This window comes from Equus asinus, chromosome 30 (assembly GCF_041296235.1).
Source record: "Equus asinus isolate D_3611 breed Donkey chromosome 30, EquAss-T2T_v2, whole genome shotgun sequence".
Lineage (NCBI taxonomy): Eukaryota > Metazoa > Chordata > Mammalia > Perissodactyla > Equidae > Equus > Equus asinus.
Window position 1 is genome coordinate 22,818,941 of NC_091819.1, and position 21,594 is coordinate 22,840,534.

The 21,594-nt window shown below is 37.0% G+C and overlaps 1 protein-coding gene across 5 annotated transcripts in view; it reads right to left on the reverse strand.

Annotated features, from left to right (window-relative positions):
* Positions 1-21,594, reverse strand: part of LIN9 (lin-9 DREAM MuvB core complex component) — a 92,630-nt gene that overhangs the window by 63,137 nt on the left and 7,899 nt on the right. For 4 of the 5 annotated variants that reach the window (XM_044762787.2, XM_044762789.2, XM_070501651.1 and 1 more), the window contains 2 exons: positions 21,149-21,243; positions 19,551-19,655 (listed from right to left, as the gene is read on the reverse strand). In XM_044762787.2, the coding sequence (XP_044618722.1) occupies positions 19,551-19,655; positions 21,149-21,243 (200 nt within the window). Of the gene's footprint in view, positions 1-18,898; positions 18,979-19,550; positions 19,656-21,148; positions 21,244-21,594 lie in introns of those variants that run through there. The other variant, XM_044762791.2, reaches the window with a different exon arrangement.

A 21,594-nucleotide genomic window follows, 5' to 3' on the forward strand; every position in this document is an offset into this window, starting at 1 on the left:
ATAAAGCTAGAGACACCACGTTCCCTGATTTCAAACAATATTTCAAAGCTATAATAATCAAAATAGTATTGTGTTGGCATAAAAACATACACACAGATCAATGGAACAGAATAGACGGCCTAGAAATAAACCCACACACATACAGTCAATTAATTTACGACAGAGGAGTCAACAACAGTGAAAGGATAGTCTCATCGATAAATGGTGTTAGGAAAAGTGGACAGTCACAAGGAGAAGAATGAAACTGGACCACTACTTTACACCACACACAAAAACTAACTCAAAATGGATTAAAAACTTGAACATAAAACCTGACACCATAAAACTCCTAGAAGAAAAATATAGGCTATCAGTAAGCTTGATATTGGTCTTGGCGATGATTTTTTGGATTTGATACTTTTGAAACGCAAAGGCATCAAAAGCAAAAATTAAAAAGTGGGACAACACCAAACTAAAAAGCTTTTGTACAGCAAAGGAAACCATCAACAAAATGAAAAGGCAATCTATAGAACGGGAGAAAACATTTGCAAATCATACATCTGATAAGGGGTTAATATCTAAACTATGTGAGGAATTCAATCAACTCAATAGCAAAAGAAAAAAGAAACCCAACAATCCAATTAAAAACTGGGCAGAGGAACTGAATAAACGTTTTCCAAAAGAAGACATACAAATGGCCAAGAAGTACACAAAAAGATGCTCAACATCATTAATCATCAGGAAAAGGCAAATCAAAACAACAAAGAGACATCACTCACGCCCACTAGAACGGCTATTATCCAAAGGACAAGAAATAACAAGTGGTGACAAGGATGTGGCGAAAAGGGAACCCTTGTGCACTGCTGGTGGGAGTGTAAATTGGTGCAGCCACTACGGAAAACAGTATGAAGGTTCCTCAAAAAATTAAAAAGAGAAATACCATATGATCTACCAATTCCACTTCTGGGTATCCAAATTAAAAAACACTAACTCAAGGGGGGTGGGGGGAGGGCACAAAGGGGGAAGTGGTGTACCCACAACATGACTAACAATAATGTACAACTGAAATCTCACAAGGTTGTAATCTATCATAACATTAATAAAAAAAAAAACAAAAAAAACCACACTAACTCAAAAAGACATACGCAACCTCATGTTCACTGCACCATTATTTACAATAGCCAAGACCTGGAAGCCACCTAAGTGTCCACTGATGGATGAATGGATAAAGAAAATGTGGTATGTATATACAATGGAATATTATTCAGCCATAAAAAAGAAGGAAATCTTGCCATTTGTGACAAAATGGATGGACCTTGAGGGCATTGTGCTAAGTGAAATAAGTCAGACACAGAAAGACAAACATGGTATGATCTCATTTATATCTGTATTCTAAACAAAAACCCTGAACTCATAGATACAGAGAACAGACTGATGATCACCAGAGGTGAGGGATGAGAGGTGGATGAAATGAGTTTAAAATGTACAAACTTCCAGTTACAAAATAAATTAGTCCAGGGGATGTAATGTACAGCATGATGACTACAGTTAATAATACAGTACTGTATTTTTGAAAGTTGCTAAGAGAGTAAGTTTTAAAAGTTCTCATCACACACACACACAAAATTTTCCAACTATGGCGATGAACACTAACTAGACTAGACTTATTGTGGTGATCATTTCACAATATATACAAATACTGAATCATTATGTTGTACACCTGAAACTAATACGTCAATTATATCTCAACAAAAAGAAAAAGAACATCAAAGGAAGAGAACACAACCAAGCAGAATTCATCTTAGGAATGCAAAGACGGTCCACTATTAGAAAACTACTAATATAATCTCCTATTATTAATAAATCCAAATAAGAACCATATGATCACTTCCACTGATGCTAAAGACATTTGATAAAATTGAATATCAAAAACAAAACAGGGGCCGGCCCCATGGCTGCGTGGTTGGGTTCACGCACTCCACTTTGGCGGCCCAGGGCTTCGGTGGTTCAGATCCTAGGCACGGACCTGGCACCACTCATCAAATCATGCTGAGTAGCGTTCCACATAGCAGAACTAGTAGAAGGACCTACAATTAGAATCTATAACTATGTACTGGGGGGCTTTGGGGAGAAGAAGGAAGGAAAAAAACTTAAAAAGACTGGCAACATATGTTAGCTCAGGGCCAATCTTTGAAAACAAAACAAAACTCTTGAGTAAGTGGCGTCAGCATCTCGGCAGTGTGAGCTCTTCCCTTAGACTCTCCCCTTTAAGAGACAATGAGAAGGACATTCATAAAACAACAGAGGACAGTCACACAACACAAAAGACGTCTAAGAGACCCACATAGCCATATGTCTGAAGGTGGAGGTGCTAGACCCCTGGAGGAACTGGAAGGAGGTAAGAGGATTGTCTCACCCTCCCAAATGGCAGCAACCAAGGGCACAGGACCATGAGCATCTCTGAGAAAAGAGGGGGGAGGGGCAGTTCTCTGCAGGAACACCTTCGCTCTCCAAGTCCCCTCACAGCCCGAGGAAAAGCCCCACACAGAGGTGGCTAAGCTATTGCAAGGGTGTCTTCATCAAGCCAGCAGCCCAGGAGGGTAGACAGTGAGGGCAGAGCAAGAAGCCTCCAGGATTGCACAGGCAAGAGAAAGCACCCCTCTGCCTGCCCAGCCCTCTGGCTCAGACAGTTGGCCCAAGTGCTGTGCATAGGTTAGAAAAGCAGCAGCTGTCAGCAACCAAACCAGAAATTGGAAATTGCAAATGGGACCTGTCAGCATGGAGTCTAAGGCACTGATGCCAGGGGTCATGGTGGGCTCAGAATACATTGCTCTTGACCCCCACCCAGCAGCAGCAGGTGGAAGCTGTGACCAGATACTATCACTGTGAAGGCAAAAATCCATGCCATCAAACAGTATGAAGAAATATCTTAATACTCCAGACCAGAAGGAAAATGACAAGCACCCAGAAATCAATCCTGAAAGCACAGAAATTTATAATCTAAATGATAGAGAATTCAAAATAGATATCATATAAAAACTCAACAGGTTACAAGAAAATACAGATAGACAGTTCAATGAAATCAGGAACAAAATTAATGAACAGAAGGAATCATTCATGAAAGAGATTGAAATCATAATGAAAAACCAGTTGGAAATGTTGGAGATAAAAAACACAATGGATGAGATAAAGAAAAATCTGGACTCCCTGAATAACAGAGCTGATATTATAGAAGACAGAATCAGCAGTCTGGAGGACAGAAATATAGAATTGCTTCAGATGGAGGAGGAGAGAGAACTAAGACTAAAAAGAAATGAAAAATTCCCTAAGAACTATCCGTCTCAATTACGAAATGCAACATAAAGATTCCAAAGAGAGAAGAGAAGGAAAATGGAGCAGAAAGCTTGTTCAAAGAAATAAGAGCTGAGAACTTCCCAAACCTGGGGAAGGAGCTGCAAATACAAATAAAAGAAGCTAATAGAACTCCTAATTATATCAATGTAAAAAGACCTTCTCCAAGGCATACAGAAACAAAGCTGGCAAAAGTCAATGACAAAGAAAAAACTCAAGAGCAGCAAGGCAGTAAAAAATAACCTACAAAGGAACCCCTATCGGGCTTTCATCAGATTTCTCAGCAGAAACTTTACAGGGTAGGATAGAGTGAAATGATAATATTCAAAATCTGAAAGACAAAACTTTCAGCCAAGGATATCCTATCCAGTGAAAATATCCTTCAGATATGATGGAGAAATGAAAAGTGCCCCAGATAAACAAAAGCCAAAGGAGTTCATCACCACAGGATCTCCCATAAGAAATGCTCAAGAAGGCCCTCATACCCGAGAAGAAAGGAAATGGCTTACAAAGCCTTGAGCAAGGAGACAAATATGCAGAAAAAATCAGAAAATTGCAGCTCTCTATCAGAACAGGTTAGCAAACAATTATAATAATAAAGGAAAGGAAAACATCAAAAATTAATACTATCTCATCATTTTAACCATAAACTCACTATACAAGATGAAATAAGTTGTGACAACAACTTGGAAAGAGGACAGGGATGGAATCAGCTTAGCTTAAGGAAATAAGAGGCTATCAGAAAATGGACTACCTCATCTATGAGATTTTTTTATACAAACCTCATGGCAACCACTGAACAAACATCAGAACAGAGACACAAATGATAAATAAACAGAAAACTGAGAAAACTATGATAGAGAACTACCAAACTAAACTGGTAGTCTGAAATACATTGGATGAGAAACAAGGGAAATGCAGAGCAACCAGAAAACAAGTGATACAATGCAGCAGTAAGCCCTCATATATATCAATAATCACTCTCAATGTAAATGCATTGAATTCTCCAATCAAAAGACACAGACTGGCTGGATGGATTAAAGAACAAGACCCAACAACATGCTGCCTCCAGGAAACACATCTCACCTCTAAAGACAAACACAGGCTCAGAGTGAAGAGGTGGAAGACAACAGTCCAAGCTAATGGCAAACAAAAGACAGCAGGTGTTGCCATACTTATAGCAGACAAAGTAGACTTCAAGATAAGACAGACAATGAGAGACAAAGAGGGGCAGTATATAATGATAAAAGAGACACTCCACCAAGAAGACATAAAGCATAAATATCTATGCACCCGACACAGGAGCACCAAAGTACATAAAGCAACTATTAACAGACCTAAAAGGAGATGTTAACAACAACATGATAACAGTAGGGGACCTTAACAGCCCACTTACACCAATGGATAGATCAGCCAGATAGAAAGTCAAACAAGGAAATAGTGAAATTAAAGGAAAAACCAGACCAGATGGACTTAATAGAGATATATATAAGATTTAATACCTATCATTCTCAAACTATTCCAAAAAGTTGAAGATGACAGAACACTTTCTAACATATCTTACGATGCCAACATCAGCCTGATCTCAAAGCCAGACAAGGACAACACAAAGAAGGAAAATTACAGGCCAAGATAACTGATGAACAGATGTAAAAATCCTCAACAAAATATCGGCAAACTGAATACAGAAATACATTTAAAAGATTATACACCATGATCAAGTGGGATTTATACCTGGGACACAGGAATGGTTCAACATCCACAAATCAGTCAATGTGATACACAACATTAACAACACGAGGAATAAAAACCACGTGATCATCTCAATAGACACAGAGAAAGCATTTGACAAGATCCAACATCCATTTATGATAAAAACTCTCAATAAAACGGCTATAGAAGGAAAGTACCTCAACATAATAAAGGCCACATATGACAAACCCACAGCCAATATCATACTCAACAGGGAAAAACTGAAAGTCATCGCTCTGAGAACAGGAACAAGACAAGGGTGCCCACTCTCACCACTCTTATTCAACACAGTACTGGAGGTTTTGGGCAGAGCAATTAGGCAAGAAAAAAAAAAAAGTTGCAGGGTACAAAATCAACTTACAAAAGTCAGTTGCATTTCTATACTCTAATAATGAACTAACAGAGAGAGAACTCAAGAATACAATCCCATTTACAAAAAGCATAAAATATCTAGTAATAAATTTAACCAAGGAGGTGAAAGACCTACACAATGAAAACTCTAAGACATTACTGAAAGGAATTGATGATGACATAAAGAAATGGAAAGATATTCTATGTACATGGATTGGAAGAATAAACATAGTTAAAATGTCCATACTACCTAAAGCAATCTACAGATTCAATGCAATTCCAATCAGAATCCCAATGACATTCTTCACGGAAATAGAACAAAGAATTCTAAAATTCCTATGGGGCAACTAATGACCCTGAACAGCTAAAGCAATCCAAGAAAAAAGAACAAAGCTGGAGGCATCACAATACCTGATTTCAAAATATGTTACAAAACTATAGTAATCAAAACAGCATGATACTGGCACACAAACAGGCACACAGATCAATGGAACAGAATTGAAAGACCAGAAAGAAAACCACACATCAACGGACAGCTAATCTTTGACAAAGGAGGTAAGAACATATCATGGAGAAAGGAAAGTCTCTTCAATAAATGGTGTTGGGAAATCTGGACAGCTACATGGAAAAGAAGAAAAGTAGACCACTATCTTTTGCCACATACACAAATTAACTCAAAATGGATCAAAGACTTGAAGGTAAGATTTGAAACCATAAAACTCCTAGAAGAAAATATAGGCAGTACACTCTTTAACATCAGTCTTAGAAGGATCTTTTCAAATACCATGTCTACTTGGGCAAATGAAACAGAAAGATAAACAAGTAGGAGTTCATCAGACTAAAGAGCTTCTGCAACGGATACTATGAACAAAACGAAAAGACAACCAACCGAGAGAAAATATTTGCAAATCATATATCTGACAAGGGGTTAATCTCCAAAATATATAAAGAACTCACACAACGCAACAACAAAAAAACAAAATACCCTATCAAAAATGGGCAGAGGATATGAACACACATTTTTCCAAAGAAGATATAGAGATGGCCAACAGGCACATGAAAAGATGTTCAACATCACTAATCATCAGGGAAATGGAAATCAAAACTACACTAAGATATCACCTTACACCTGTTAGAATGGCTATAATCACCAAGACAAAAAATAACAAATGTTGGAGAGGATGTGGAGAAAAGGGAACCCTCATACACTGCTGGTGGGAACGCAAACTGGTGCAGCCATTATGGAAAACAGTACAGCAATTTCTCAAAAAATTAAAAATAGAAATACCATACAACCCAACTATCCTACTACTTGGTATCTATCCAAAGAACTTGAAATCAAGAATTCAAAGAGACTTACGCACCCTATGTTCATTGCAGCATTATTCACAATAGGCAAGAAGCAGAAGCAACCCAAGTGCCCATTGACCGATGAATGGATAAAGATATAGTATATATATATATACAATGGAATACTACTCAGTCATAAAAAAAGACACAATTGTCCCATTCACAACATGGATGGATGCTGGGAGCCGTGGCTACATCATTTGATCAGCTGTTTGACAGGGTCCAGCCAATTAATGCCGAGGGGTGCAGGGTCGCCCCTTGGTGAAGAATAACCAGCCAGCCCCTCACATAGTTCTGAAACCTGTGCTGCTTCTAATTGCCCTTCATTCCTTTTCCTTTCTTAACCTCCAGTTTTCACTCCTTTGGGTGGCTGCTTGGGAGGCACTACCTCCTGGGAAAATTAGATATCGTAAGAGAATGTGACCACCTGCAGGTAACTTTCAAGATATTTTTCAGTTAATTATTGGAGGAGCACACAGTCCCATTTGAGACAATCAGAAAGGAATCCTGCCCAGATAAGATGTCGAATTAGGTTTATGGCCTCTGTCTGGTTAATGTTTCCTTCTCCCTCCAGTTCTTTGTCTAAATATATATATGCATCATCCTTCTAAGTTTGCTGGTTAATTGGATGATCAAGAAGTATCTACATATTATTCTTGACCTTCTGCTTTCTGTTAAAATGTTATAGAGGTTTTCTCCTAAAAGCAATAAATAATAATTAATTGATGAGTAGAAGGGCCGAGGGTTGCAGGGATGCCCCTCGGTGAAGAATGGCCGGCCGACACCCCTGATATTTTCTGAATTATATGCATGCTTTCTATCAAGGTTATGTGTATACTTATTTCTCTTTTTTATTCTTGAAGATATATAGTTTAGCTTAGCTTTTCAGCCCTTTACTTTACTAACAAAATGATACTTTCTCCAGCAGTGTACTTAAGGGACTGTTAGCTCCACAATCTAAAAGACAAAGGAATGCTTCCACCCCCTAAAGGGCGTGAAAATGTAAAGATGTTTAACTGCCCACTGAGAATGCAGATAGCCCTGGGGATAAGACACCCCGGAGTCACCTTTTGTTCCCATTAACCATCTACACGAATGATGTAAATGATTGAGGGAGGCAGGGATGGCTCCACCAGGATGTAACCAGACAGACTGCTGTCCTGTCCAGAGGCCTGGACCTTCTCTCTTTGATTTAACTTTACCATGAATTACAACAGATGCCTAGGTACCTATCTCCTTTAGCTTAGAGACAACAAACACCAGTTAATTGCAGAGAAGATGATCATTAACCTTATGCTATATAGAATGGAATGCTAATAAATATTCTTGTGCTCGTTTTTTACTTCCTTATCTCTCTGAGAATATTTGTAGAACTATTTCTGTACTAATCCTGAAAAATATATAAACGACACTTGTGCACAGTAAAGGCGGACTTGCTAACACCAACCCAAGTCTCACGTCCCCTTTATTTCCCCCTCCGTCATCGCGCCGACGCCATCTATCCCTCGGGAACCTGGACTCTGCCGGGGCGGGACCCCAGCACATGGACCTTGAGGGTATTATGTTAAGTGAAATAAGCCAGACAGAGAAAGACAAACACCAGATGATTTCACTCATATATGGAAGATAAACTAACATGTGGACAAAGAGAACAGATTAGTGGTTACCAGAGAGGAAGGGGGTTGGGGGTAAGCATAAGGGGTGAAGGGGGACCTTTATATGGTAACTTACAAATAAGAATGTACAACTGAAATTTCACAATGTTATAAACTATTATGACCTCAATAGAATAATTTTTTTTTAAAAAAAAACTTAATAGAAATAAATGAAAAAACATACCAAAAATTAAATGATACGGAATGGTGGGGAAGGAGGCAGAGCAAAATGGCGGGGTGAGCTGACCCGGGATTCTCTCCCCTCCAAAATACAACAAAAGATTGGAAGAACTGAATTTCAGAGAATAAACATAATGCCAGCTCGTTCGAGACCTACAATACCAAGAAGGTGGAGATCATAAACCTTGCTTACACCTTCGGAGGCGCCGGAATGGTAGGAGAGAACATCGCTCCCTCCCCTAGAGTCTGCGATCGCTGCGGCGCGGGTCAGGAAGGATCGGGGGAGGGGCCGCACGACCGGGGGATCATCCAGGACTCCTGCCGCTGATTCAGTGGAAACCCGCTGATGGGGGAAAGCTTCCGTCCACGGGGACCCTATAAATCAAGGGCCTTGGGAGACCAGAGAACAGAACTGATCTGAACCCAGACCAGTGCGTGTGAGTAACAGCCCCTCACCCCCAGCAAAGCCAGTGGGCGCAGCCATCTTGCCCCAAGGCGGAGAGCTAACAGCCGCTCTCGACCCCCATCTAGTGGCGACAGGCTGTAACTGCAACTGAATTCTACCACCATGAGAAAAAACTGCTCCTCTACCATCCAGCAATTTATAAAAGCCCCAGACCAGAAGGAAAACAATAAAAACACAGAATTAAGTCCTGAGGACTTGGAATGAGGTAAACTAAGTGATAATGAATTCAGAGCAGCTATAATCAAAAAACTCAATGAGGTAGAGAGAAAGATAGAGAAACAAGCCGAGTTCTGGAGTTACTTCACAAAAGAGATTGAAATCATAAAGAAGAATCAAACAGAATTACTTGAGATGAAAAACACAATGGACCAGATAAAACAGAATACAGATTCCCTGAATGCCAGTGTAGACAACATAGAAGAGAAAATTAGCATAATCGAGGACAGACAGGCTGAATGGCGCCAGACAGAGGAAGAAAGAGAACTAAGAATTAAAAAAAATGAGGAAAATCTCCGAGAAAGAATGGATTCAATGAGGAGTAAAAACATAAGGATCATAGGAATTCCCAAGAATATGGAAAAGGAAAATGGAGCAGAAAGTGTGCTTAACGAAATTATTGAAGAGAACTTCCCAAATCTAGGGATCAATGGAGAAATGTGTGTAGAGGAGGGTTTTAGATCTCCTAGATTTGTCAATGTAAAAAGACCCACCGCAAGGCACATAATAGTAAAGTTGGCAAATAGGAATGATAAGGAAAGAATACTCAGGGAAATAAGGAAAAAAAAGAGAATAACCTATAAAGGAGCCCCTATCAGACTGTCAGCGGATTTCTCTACAGAAACCCTACAAGCTAGGAGAGAACAGAGTGATATGTTCAAAGCTTTAAAAGATAAAAACCTTCAGCCAAGAATTCTCTATCCAGCAAGAATTTCCTTCAGATATGAGGGAGAAATTAAATCTTTTCCAGACAAACAAAAGTTAAGGGAATTTGTAACTAAAAGCCCTCCATTACAAGAAATCCTCAAGAAGGCTCTCATACTTGAAAAAAGAAAAAAGGGAGAAAGGGGACACAATCCACAGACTAGGGAGACCAATGGACAGAACCAGAACAGGATAGCAAATATTCAATTATAGCATTAGGGTAAAGGTAAGGAAACTACCAAAACAAGGACGATCTTAGCACTCTAACTACAAATTAATAAGACGAGTTGGAATAAAAAATGAAAATAATTATTTAGGAGGGGAAGAGCAAAGGGTCTAAAGCAGTATTGGTCAAGTAGGTAAGAGACCACCAGAGAACAGACTATATTAAACTCGAGATTCTAAATACAAACTTCAAGGTAGACACTAAAATAAAGTACAGAACAGAGTCACAAATCATAAATAAGGAAAAATCTAAGAAACCCAGCATAAGAAATTGCAGTATTAAATGGGTAGTCTAAAGCACACAGGAAAACAAGATAATGAGTGATAGATTGACAGCATTAAGTCCACATGCATCAATAATCACTCTCAATGTGAACGGATTGAACTCTCCAATAAAAAGACACAGAGTGGCAAAATGGATTAAAGAACACGATCCAACAATTTGTTGCCTCCAGGAAACACACCTCAGCCCCAAGGACAAAGAAAGACTCAGGGTGAAGGGGTGGAGGACAATACTTCAAGCAAATAGCAAGGAAAAAAAGGCAGGTGTTGCACTTCTCATATCAGACCAAGTGGATTTCAAAATAAGACAGGTAAAGAGAGACACAGAGGGACAATATATAATGATCAAAGGGACACTTCATCAAGAAGAAATAACGCTTATAAATATCTATGCACCCAACACAGGAGCACCAAGATTCATAAAGCAACTATTAACAGACCTAAAGGAAGATGTTAAAAACAACACAATAATAGTAGGGGACCTCAACACCCCACTCACATCAATGGACAGATCATCCAGACAGAAAATCAACAAGGAAATAGTGGAACTGAATGAAAAACTAAAACAATTGGACTTAATAGACATATATAGATCACTCCATCCTGAAAGAGCTGAATGCACATTCTTCTCAAGTGCACATGGAACATTCTCTAGGATAGACCATATGCTGGGAAACAAGGCAAGCCTCTACAAATTTAAAAAAATTGAAATAATAACAAGCATCTTCTCAGATCATAGTGCTATAAGGCTAGAAATTAATTACAAGAAAAAAGCTGAGAAAGGCACAAAGATGTGGAGACTAAACAACACACTACTGAACAAGCAATGGATCATTGAAGAAATTAAAGAAGAAATAAAAAAATACCTGGAAACAAATGAAAATGATAGCATGCCATACCAACTCATATGGGATACAGCAAAAGCTATATTAAGAGGAAAGTTCATCGCAATACAGGCACATCTTAACAAACAAGAAAAATCCCAAATAAGCAACCTTAAAGCATACCTAACTGAACTAGAGAAAAAAGAACAAATGAAGCCCAAAGTCAGCAGAAGGAGAGAAATAATAAAAATCAGAGCAGAAATAAATACTATTGAAACGAAAAAGGCAGTAGAAAGGATCAATGAGACAAAGCTGGTTTTTTGAGAAGATAAATAAAATTGACAAACCCCTAGCCAGACTTACAAAGAAAAAAAGGGAGAAAGCTCAAATAAACAAAATCAGAAATGAGCGAGGAGAAATAACAACAGATTCTGCAGAAATACAACAGATTATAAGAGAATACTACAAAAAACTATATGCCAACAGAATGGATAACCTAGAGGAAATGGATAAATTCTTGGACTCCTACAATCTCCCAAAGCTCACTCAAGAAGAGGCAGACAATTTGAACAGACCAATCACAAGGAAAGAGATTGAAACAGCAATCAAAAACATCCCAAAGAATAAAACCCCAGGACCAGATGGCTTTCCTGGGGAATTCTACCATACTTTCAGAGAGGATTTAATACCTATCCTTTTCAAGCTATTCCAAAAACTTAGGGAAGATGGAACACTTCCTAACACATTCTATGAGGCCAACATCACGCTGATACCAAAACTTGACAAGGACACCACGAAAAAAGAGAACTACAGGCCAATATCACTGATGAACATAGATGCAAAAATTCTAAACAAAATTTTGGCAACCAGAATTCAGCAATTCATCAAAAGAATCATACATCAGGATCAGGTGGGATTCATACCAGGGACACAGGGATGGTTCAACATCCGCAAATCAATCAACGTGATACACCACATCAACAAACTGAGGTATAAAAACCACATGATCATCTCAATAGATGCAGAGAAGGCATTTGACGAGATCCAACAGCCATTTATGATAAAAACTCTGAACAAAATGGGCATAGAAGGAAACTACCTCAACATAATAAAGGCCATATACGACAAACCCATAGCCAACATCATACTCAATGGGCAAAAACTGAACCCCATCCCCCTGAAAACAGGAACGAGACAAGGATGCCCTCTATCACCACTCTTATTTAACATAGTACTGGAGGTTTTGGCCAGAGCAATCAGGCAAGAAAAAGGAATAAAAGGAATCCAAATAGGGAGGGAAGAAGTGAAACTCTCGCTGTTTGCAGACGACATGATCTTATATATAGAAAACCCCAAAGAATCCATTGGAAAACTGTTAGAAGTAATCAACAACTACAGCAAAGTTGCAGGGTATAAAATCAACTTGCATAAATCAGTAGCATTTCTAAACTCCAGTAATGAACCAACAGAAAAAGAACTCAAGAATACAATACCATTCACAATCACAACAAAAAGAATAAAATACCTTGGGGTAAATTTAACTAAGGAAGTGAAGAACCTATATAATGAAAATTACAAGGCCTTTCTGAGAGAACTGGATGACGACATAAGGAGATGGAAAGACATTCCATGTACATGGATTGGAAGAATAAACATAGTTAAAATGTCCGTTCTACCTAAAGCAATCTACAGATTCAACGCCATCCCAATCAGAATCCCAATGACATTCTTTACAGAATTAGAACAAAGAATCCTAAAATTGGGGCAACAAAAGACCCCGAATTTCTAAAGCAATCCTGAGAAAAAAGAACAAAACGGGAGGCATCACAATCCCTGACTTCAAAACATACTACAAAGCTACAGTAATCAAAACAGCATGGTACTGGTACAAAAACAGGTGCACAGATCAATGGAACAGAATTGAAAGCCCAGAAATAAAACCACACATCTATGGACAGCTTATCTTTGACAAAGGAGCTGAGGACATACAACGGAGAAAAGAAAGTCTTTTCAACAAATGGTGCTGGGAAAACTGGAAAGCCACATGTAAAAGAATGAAAATTGACCATTCTTTTTCACCATTCACCAAAATAAACTCAAAATGGATTAAAGACCTAAAGGTGAGACCGGAAACCATAAGACTTCTGGAAGAAAACGTAGGCAGTACACTCTTTGACATCAGTATTAAAAGGATCTTTTCGGACACCATGCCTTCTCAAAAAGGGAAACAATAGAAAGAATAAACAAATGGGACTTCATCAGATTAAAGAGCTTCTTCAAGGCAAATGAAAACAGGATTGAAACAAAATAACAACCCACTAACTGGGAAAAAATATTTACAAGTCATATATCTGACAAAGGCTTAATATCCATAATATACAAAGAACTCTCACAACTCAACAACAAAACATCAAACAACCCAATCAAAAAATGGGCTGGAGACATGAACAGACATTTCTCCAAAGAAGATATACTGATGGCCAATAGGCACATGAAAAGATGCTCATCATCGCTGATCATCAGGGGAATGCAAATCAAAACTACACTAAGATATCACCTTACACCCGTTAGAATGACAAAAATATCTAAAACTAATAGCAACAAATGTTGGAGAGGTTGCGGAGAAAAAGGAACCCTCATACACTGCTGGTGGGAATGCAAACTGGTGCAGCCACTATGGAAAACAGTATGGAGATTCCTCAAAAAATTAAAAATAGAACTACCATACGATCCAGCCATCCCACTACTAGGTATTTATCCAAAGAGCTTGAAGTCAGCAATCCCAAAAGTCCTATGTACCCCAATGTTCACTGCAGCACTGTTTACAATAGCCAAGACGTGGAAGCAACCTAAGTGCCCATCAACAGACGAATGGATAAAGAAGATGTGGTACATATATACAATGGAATACTACTCAGCTGCAAAAAGAACAAAATCATTCCATTTGCAATACCATGGATGGACCTTGAGAGAATTATGTTAAGTGAAATAAGCCAGCGAGAGAAAGATAATCTGTATATGACTCCACTCATAAGAGGAATTTAAAATTATGGACTAAGAACAGTTTAGTGGATACCAGGGGAAAGGTGGGGTGGGGGGTGGGCACAAAGAGTGAAGTGGTGCACCTACAACATGACTGACAAACATTAATGTACAATTGAAATTTCACAAGATTGTAACCTATCAATAACTCAATAAAAAAATAAAAAAAATAAAATGATACAGCTAAAGTAGTGCTTGGAGGGAAATCTAATTTATAGGGTAAATGTCTATATTAGAAAAGAAAAAAATAACCTATCTTTCTACCTTAAGAAACTAGAAAAAGAAGGGCAAAGAAAACCCAAGGTAAGCAGAAGGAAGAAAATAATAAAGATTAGAGCAGAAATAAATGAAATAGAAAAGAGAAAAACAATAGCCAAAAATCAATTAAACCAAAAGTTCTCTGAAAAGATCAACAAGTTCCGACATACCTTTAGCTAGAGTGACCAAGAAAACAAAAATGGATGGATACTTTCTTAACTTGTAAAACACATTTCTCCCCATTCCAATCCAAAAGTCAGTATCATACTCAATGATAAAATACTAAAAACATTCTCATTAAAGTGAGGAATATGACAAATATGTTGAGTATCACCAGTATGTTTTTTTTACCATTGATTTGATGGCATTAGCCAATTAGATAATAGGAATAAAAATTGTAAAGAAGATAAAACTACCATTATTTGGAGGTGATATGACTCCTCTAGAAAACTCAAGAAAATCAACTATAGCCATTAAAAATAAGAGAATTTAATAAAGTAGGTGAATACAAAGTTGATATACAAAAATTAATATCTTAAAAAAATCATCATCTTTTCTATATATAAATAAGAACTGAGTAGAAAATAAAACAGAAGAAACATCCTGTTAATGGCAGCTAAAATGACAAGAACAAAAGTGTTAAATGCCTGGGAGCACACTTAAGAAATGTGCGAGATGGATGTGGGAAAAAGTTTTCAAGTCTACTGAGGGACATTAAGGCTTGAATAAGGGGAACTGCAACCAATTCTTGGATAGGTAGCCTCAATGTTACAAATGTGGAACACCAATAAAAATCCCAACAGGATTTTTTTCTTAGTCAAGTTGATTCTAAAGTACATATAGAAAAATAAATGTGCAAGAATACCTAGGAAAATCTAAAAAGAAAAGAAGAATAATGTCTTACCAGACATTAACAATATAAAGTCACATTAAAACAATTTGATAAATATAGTGACACACTAGACCTAAAGAGATAGAAAGCCTAGTAATAATCCCAAATATATACAAGAATTTAGCTTGTGATGCAGGTAGCATCTTAAATCAATGTATAAAAAATGGATTCCTCAGTAAGTGTTACCAGGACAACTAAGTAGTCCTCCGGAAAAAACAATTAAGTTGCAGTCTTGTCTCATTCCTTATTCCAAAATAAATTCCAGATGGATTGAAGATTTAAACATCAAAAAAAAAAAGAAAGAAAGAGAAAGAAGAAATATGAGAGAATTCTAAAACTATAAATTTTAGACTAGGGAAGGGCATTCTGAGCATAAACTCAAGAAGTCATAAAAAGGAAAGAGTTATATTTGACCCTTAAAACTTTTTTCAATCCTGCATGGTGAAAAACATAGAAACAAAGTCAAAAGACAAACTACAACCTGAAAAAACATATAACCAATATAAACAGCCAAAGGGCTAATATTCTTAATATATATAAAATTCTTACAAACTAGTAATAACCTACAATCTAATGGAAAATGGGAAAAAGACAACAGTTTACAGGAAAGGAAAGAAACAGGTTTTAAACATATATGAAAAACATCTCAACATCATTCAGAGATGAAGTGTCAACTAAAACAAGTAAGATGCTATTATCAGATTAGCAAAAAGCTAGATGTTTGGGGGGCTGGCCCCGTGGCCGAGTGGTTAAGTTCGCGCGCTCCGCTGCAGGCGGCCCAGTGTTTCGTTGGTTCGAATCCTGGGCGCGGACATGGCACTGCTCATCAGACCACGCTGAGGCAGCGTCCCACATGCCACAACTAGAAGAACCCACAACGAAGAATATACAACTATGTACCGGGGGGCTTTGGGGAGAAAAAGGAAATAATAAAATCTTTAAAAAAAAAAAAAAAAAAAAAAGCTAGATGTTTGGTTATATACTAAGTTGGTAAGCATTCAGGAAAATAGGCACTATGATATAGTGTTGGTAGAAAGTATAAACCAGTACAATTTCTTTGGAGAATAATTTGGCACTACTTAAAAAACTTTAAATCTGCATATCCTATGATCCAGCAATTCTCCATTTTAGGCATCTGTCCTAGAAAAACACTTGCAAATTTATACAAACATGCTTGGGATGCTCACTACAGCATTGTTTGTAATAGTGAAAACTCAGAAACCACTTACGTGTCCATAAAAGGAGAATTTACAAATAAATCATGGTATAAGATTGACTACTATATAATGGTAAAAAGAAATGAAATATTGAAGCCTATCTACCTACGTATCTATCTATCTAAATCAACCAGCATAGCCAGATCTCAAAAACAGACTTTTGAGTGAGAAAAATTACAGAATGGTACATGATACAGTATCATGAAAATAATACTATAAACGTAATTCTAAAACTAAATATATTAGACAACACGATGTATTTTCTCAAATACATTCATAAAGTTTTAGAAGTATTAAAAAGGTCTGAAAGGATAATCACACTAATTACAGTGGTTCCCAGTGAATGAGGGAAGTGGATCTGGAGGGTAGGTAGAGGGCAAAATTAACTTTTTATTTTTTATTATAAACTTTTCACTTTGGAAAAACTGTAGATTTATAGAAATACTGCAAGGATAGTAGAGTTCCTATGTGCCCGTCACCCAGTTTTTCCCAATGTTAACATCTTACATAATCATGGTTGTCAAAATTAAGAAATTAACATTGGTACAATACTATTAACTAAACTACAGACTTTATTTGGATTTTTCCAGTTTTCCCACTAATGTCCTTTTTCTTTCCCAGAATCCAATTCAGGATACCACATCCCATTTAGAAAATTAACCTTTTAATGTAAAAACAATTTTGTATGCCAGGAGTTATTTAGCATAAATAACAACCAAATTACTAGAAAATATATCAGAAAAAGTGCTATTTTTCTTTCTATCGTGTTACTGACCCAGATTTTTAAATAGGGTATTGGTGGCTCACTCAATATAAAGCTGTATTAAAGATCCCTCCATTGAGTGTGGGGAAATATATTCAAACCGTTAGTGGAAATACAAATTATTACATCTTTTATGAATAGCATATTTGGTAGCATCCCCCAAAGTTTAAATGTAAATACTCTTGTAGCAATTATACTCCTAAGGGTTTATTCAACAAATAGAAAATGGAGAGTGACTGTTACTGGGTACAGGGTTTCTCCTGAGATGATGAAAATGTCCTAAAAGGGACTTGTGGTGATTGTTGCACAACTCTGCATATATTAAAGCCACTGAATTGTACGCTTCAGATAGGTGAATTGTATGATGTGTGGATTATATCTCAATAAGGCTATTAAAACGACAACAAAAAGTAGGGCTTTGGTGACAGGCGGCCTGCCAGTTTAGTATCAGTCTTCACTTCCTAGCTTTGTCATCTTGAGCAAGATATTTCTCCGTGTCTGTTTCTCATCCAAAAAATGGGAAATATAGTAACCTATCTCATCAAGGTTGTTGAAGACTAAGTCAAAGTAATACATATAAAGTGCTTAGAATAGGATCTGGCACATACTAAGTACTCAACGAAAGCTGGTTTTTATAATTTTTCAGCTCTGGACTGTACTATTTAAAGAAACACACAGACAGAATGCAGATTTAGATGATGTGACTACAAGGGTAAGGGAACAAGCCATATCATGTAAATGAAGACTGAAAGAACTAGGCGTGTTAAGACGAGAAAAGAGAAAACTCAGAAGACATAAAACCTTCTCACATATTTGAAGTCTCTATCATGTGTCTTATGTTACAGTTGCTTTGCATTGCTCAGAAGGAAGGGCTGTGTAGAACAGTTCTAGAAGGAACGATGTGCCTGGAGGGAGGACAGTGGATAGAGCTGGGGCAGGATGGGTTCACAGTTAGAAAGACCAGAGTTTCCAGTATGTTTAAAATCTTCCTAATAAATAGCTGGAGAAAAAAAAGAACTTAAAGAAACCCCACACTTTTGGAAATTTAAATAATCTAAACAGAGTTAGTCTTTCAAACTATCCTAATAACACAGCTCTTCTAAAGTCAAGACAACTATTTCCTGTTATTTAACTATTTTGTGTATTCTTCCAACCTTGTATCCAACACCTACTGAACCAAGCAATGACACTGTATGTTAGTTTTAACTGGGTCAAATTTTTAAATTGAACCTTAGATGCTTATGTACATTTGTCCTTGATGTTAAAAAGTTCAAAATACATTTCTGTTCATTTTACAGAATATGAATATATTTTACTATTTGAAATGATCATAAAGGTATGTAAGATTTGGGAGAGTTTTTTTTTCGGTAGGGCATATTGCTAGTCATACCTTCAATTTATTTGAGGCCAAATCCTTGGTTGAGAAAATCACCTCTATTATGATCCATCCTACTGGAAAATCTTATAACACTTTTGGGAAAAAAAATGAAAGGGAAGTAGGGAATAATTATATCAAAAATTATAAATTTGATAGGAGAAAAATCACGTTATTCTTAAAGTCAATATTTCCTTACCCAATTTTCATTCATTCCTTTGATTCTCACATGTCTACTATTATTTTTTTAAAATATACCAAAAAGGAAAAACAAGATATGATATCATGCTATGTATTTTCCTCTTATGGATAAAGGAAGTCTTCGATATATTTCCTTCAGTGATAAAATAAATGTTTTTCCCCTTTCATTTCCACGCAAAACTCCAAACTGATTCCATATAGCCAAATCCATTTGCTTAATGTCCACTGTCTCCATGCTTAAAAGCAAGCATTGTAAGACCGAGGATTGGCTTTCTACTCTGGTTTAAAGTCCATTAATAAGATAATGGCCTTTTCTAGGTAACTAAAATAGGAGCTGAGCTGGAGCACTGATTTAAAGAAAAGAACTTGTTACTCAAAATGTAATAGAATAATAAATATAAACTTCATTATGCTGAGCAATTGCTCACTTCCTTTCAATGAATCAAAAATTTTAGCACACACATACCTGTGGAACCATGGCAACTCTCTGGTTTCTTTTTGGTGACCTCGTATTTATTTGTCTGTCATCTTCATCAGAAAAGAGTCGACTTCGTTTTGAATTTCTAAAAGGCTACGACAGAAATTTTTTTATTTTATGAAAAGCTGAACACTTTCCATTTTTGTTCCAAAACACAATTCTATACTTGGAAAACACAGCTAACTCTGGATTATCAGCAGTGTGGAAGGACGAAGTATGGGTAACACAAAGCACACCAAGTCAAATATAAATAACCTCAGATTTAGAAAGTAGTAAGATACATATTTATGCAATCTGTTTACAAATGAAACACCCAGCTGATGATTAAAACTAGAACCCTTGGTATACTAGCAGCCTTGAACGGTGAAGAGACAAAAATAAGTTCTGGAAATTCCAGTTCTCATTATGTGGTGCTTGGATTAATACCAGTTGGATGCATCACACGATATGTCTGTTGCATAGGGCTGGGCTGGGATGAAGTGACTACATCATGCTAGAGAGTAAATCTAAACGTAGATAATATTATACTAGATCTGCCGTCAAAAATTGTTAACCGAATTTCCATTTGTAAGTAAAAATACAAGATACCTATAGCAGATACTTAGTAAGTGCTTGTAGAACCAAGTTTTTTTTTTAGGTACCCAAAGTACATCATACACTTAAGGGTCTGTAATATGAAAAATTTTACAGTTCATCCTAGGTTCAGAGGCTTTAATTAATAAAGGAAAAGAGAAACAATATCCCAATAGTGCCCACAATCTTTTTCAAATCCTTCTCCCAGCATTCAAGACAGAATTTCGTGCTTAGTTGGAAGGGAAGCAAGTGCAGAGGGCTAGCAATATACGGGCAACATCCAATTGGGTCAAGGCTAGAGGTATGGATCCTTGAAACTGAACCCACTGAGAGTCTCAATACTCTATGGCCTTGACAGGAAGTCCCTCTATCCTGCTCCCCTGCCCTGACCATGGTCAGAGAGGAGGAAGAGAATGATTGTGATAGAACAGACAGAGTGTGGAAAGTCCTGCACTGTCACTGTGGCCAGCTGCCCTGGCTACTGTGACGGCTGCTGTCTATCCCAGCTCCAGGCTTGTTCCATGATGGACCCCTAAAACATCCTGGCTACCTAGCTGGGCAGGGGAGGAGCAGACACCCCCCAAATCATTAGCCATGCTAATTATATGCTTATCTCTACTTTCCACCTCTAAATGCACTTTCCCTTGACCTACACAAGATTTTAATTTCTTACCACTTATTTATATATCTTCTTGCAGGGATCAGAGCCACGTAAAATTTTTTACACTTAATAAAAGTATGAATTGGGGTTGTTTTTCTGTTTTTGCCTATTTAAAAAAACTACAGTTACTTAACAAATGCTTAATGATGATTAGGTTCTACAGGCTACAGATTATTTATCTAAATATGATCAAATATTGCTCAGTGACACCAAAAGACTCACATGTTTGGAGTTGTGGAAAAATCTTGGAAAATTTTTACTATGCTGTAAGAACTTGTACATGACAATAATACAGATAATTTAGCTATCATATCCTAAATTGTCAAAAAACAAAACAAAACTAATTCCTTACCATTTCCACAGCAGAGGCTGTATTCCTGCCTTTCCAAACAGGTGTTTTTTGTAAAGAACTGTACTTTTCATTCCATGTGTTAGATAAGCTTCCCTCTGCAATAAATAATTATTACTAATGAGACTTAAGTTTAGCTCAAAGAATTTCATACTATGAACATTGCCTTTTTAATGACAGCAATATACCTGAAATATTTACCAATATGGAGAAAATATACTGACCATAACAATTCTAGTTTATTACAAATGAAAAATCTCTTCTGTATTTTTTGGTCAAACTCTCTAAACAATGTGACAAGGTAATACATCTTGAAAGTACTAAATTTTCATATTAAAACATGTGGCTTCTTTCTTTAAGGTTTTCAATAATTCCTCTATTCTAACTTGCCGAGAACTATTTCATACATATAATCTGGCTGAAAGCAGGGCAATGGAAAAAGCTCCTTT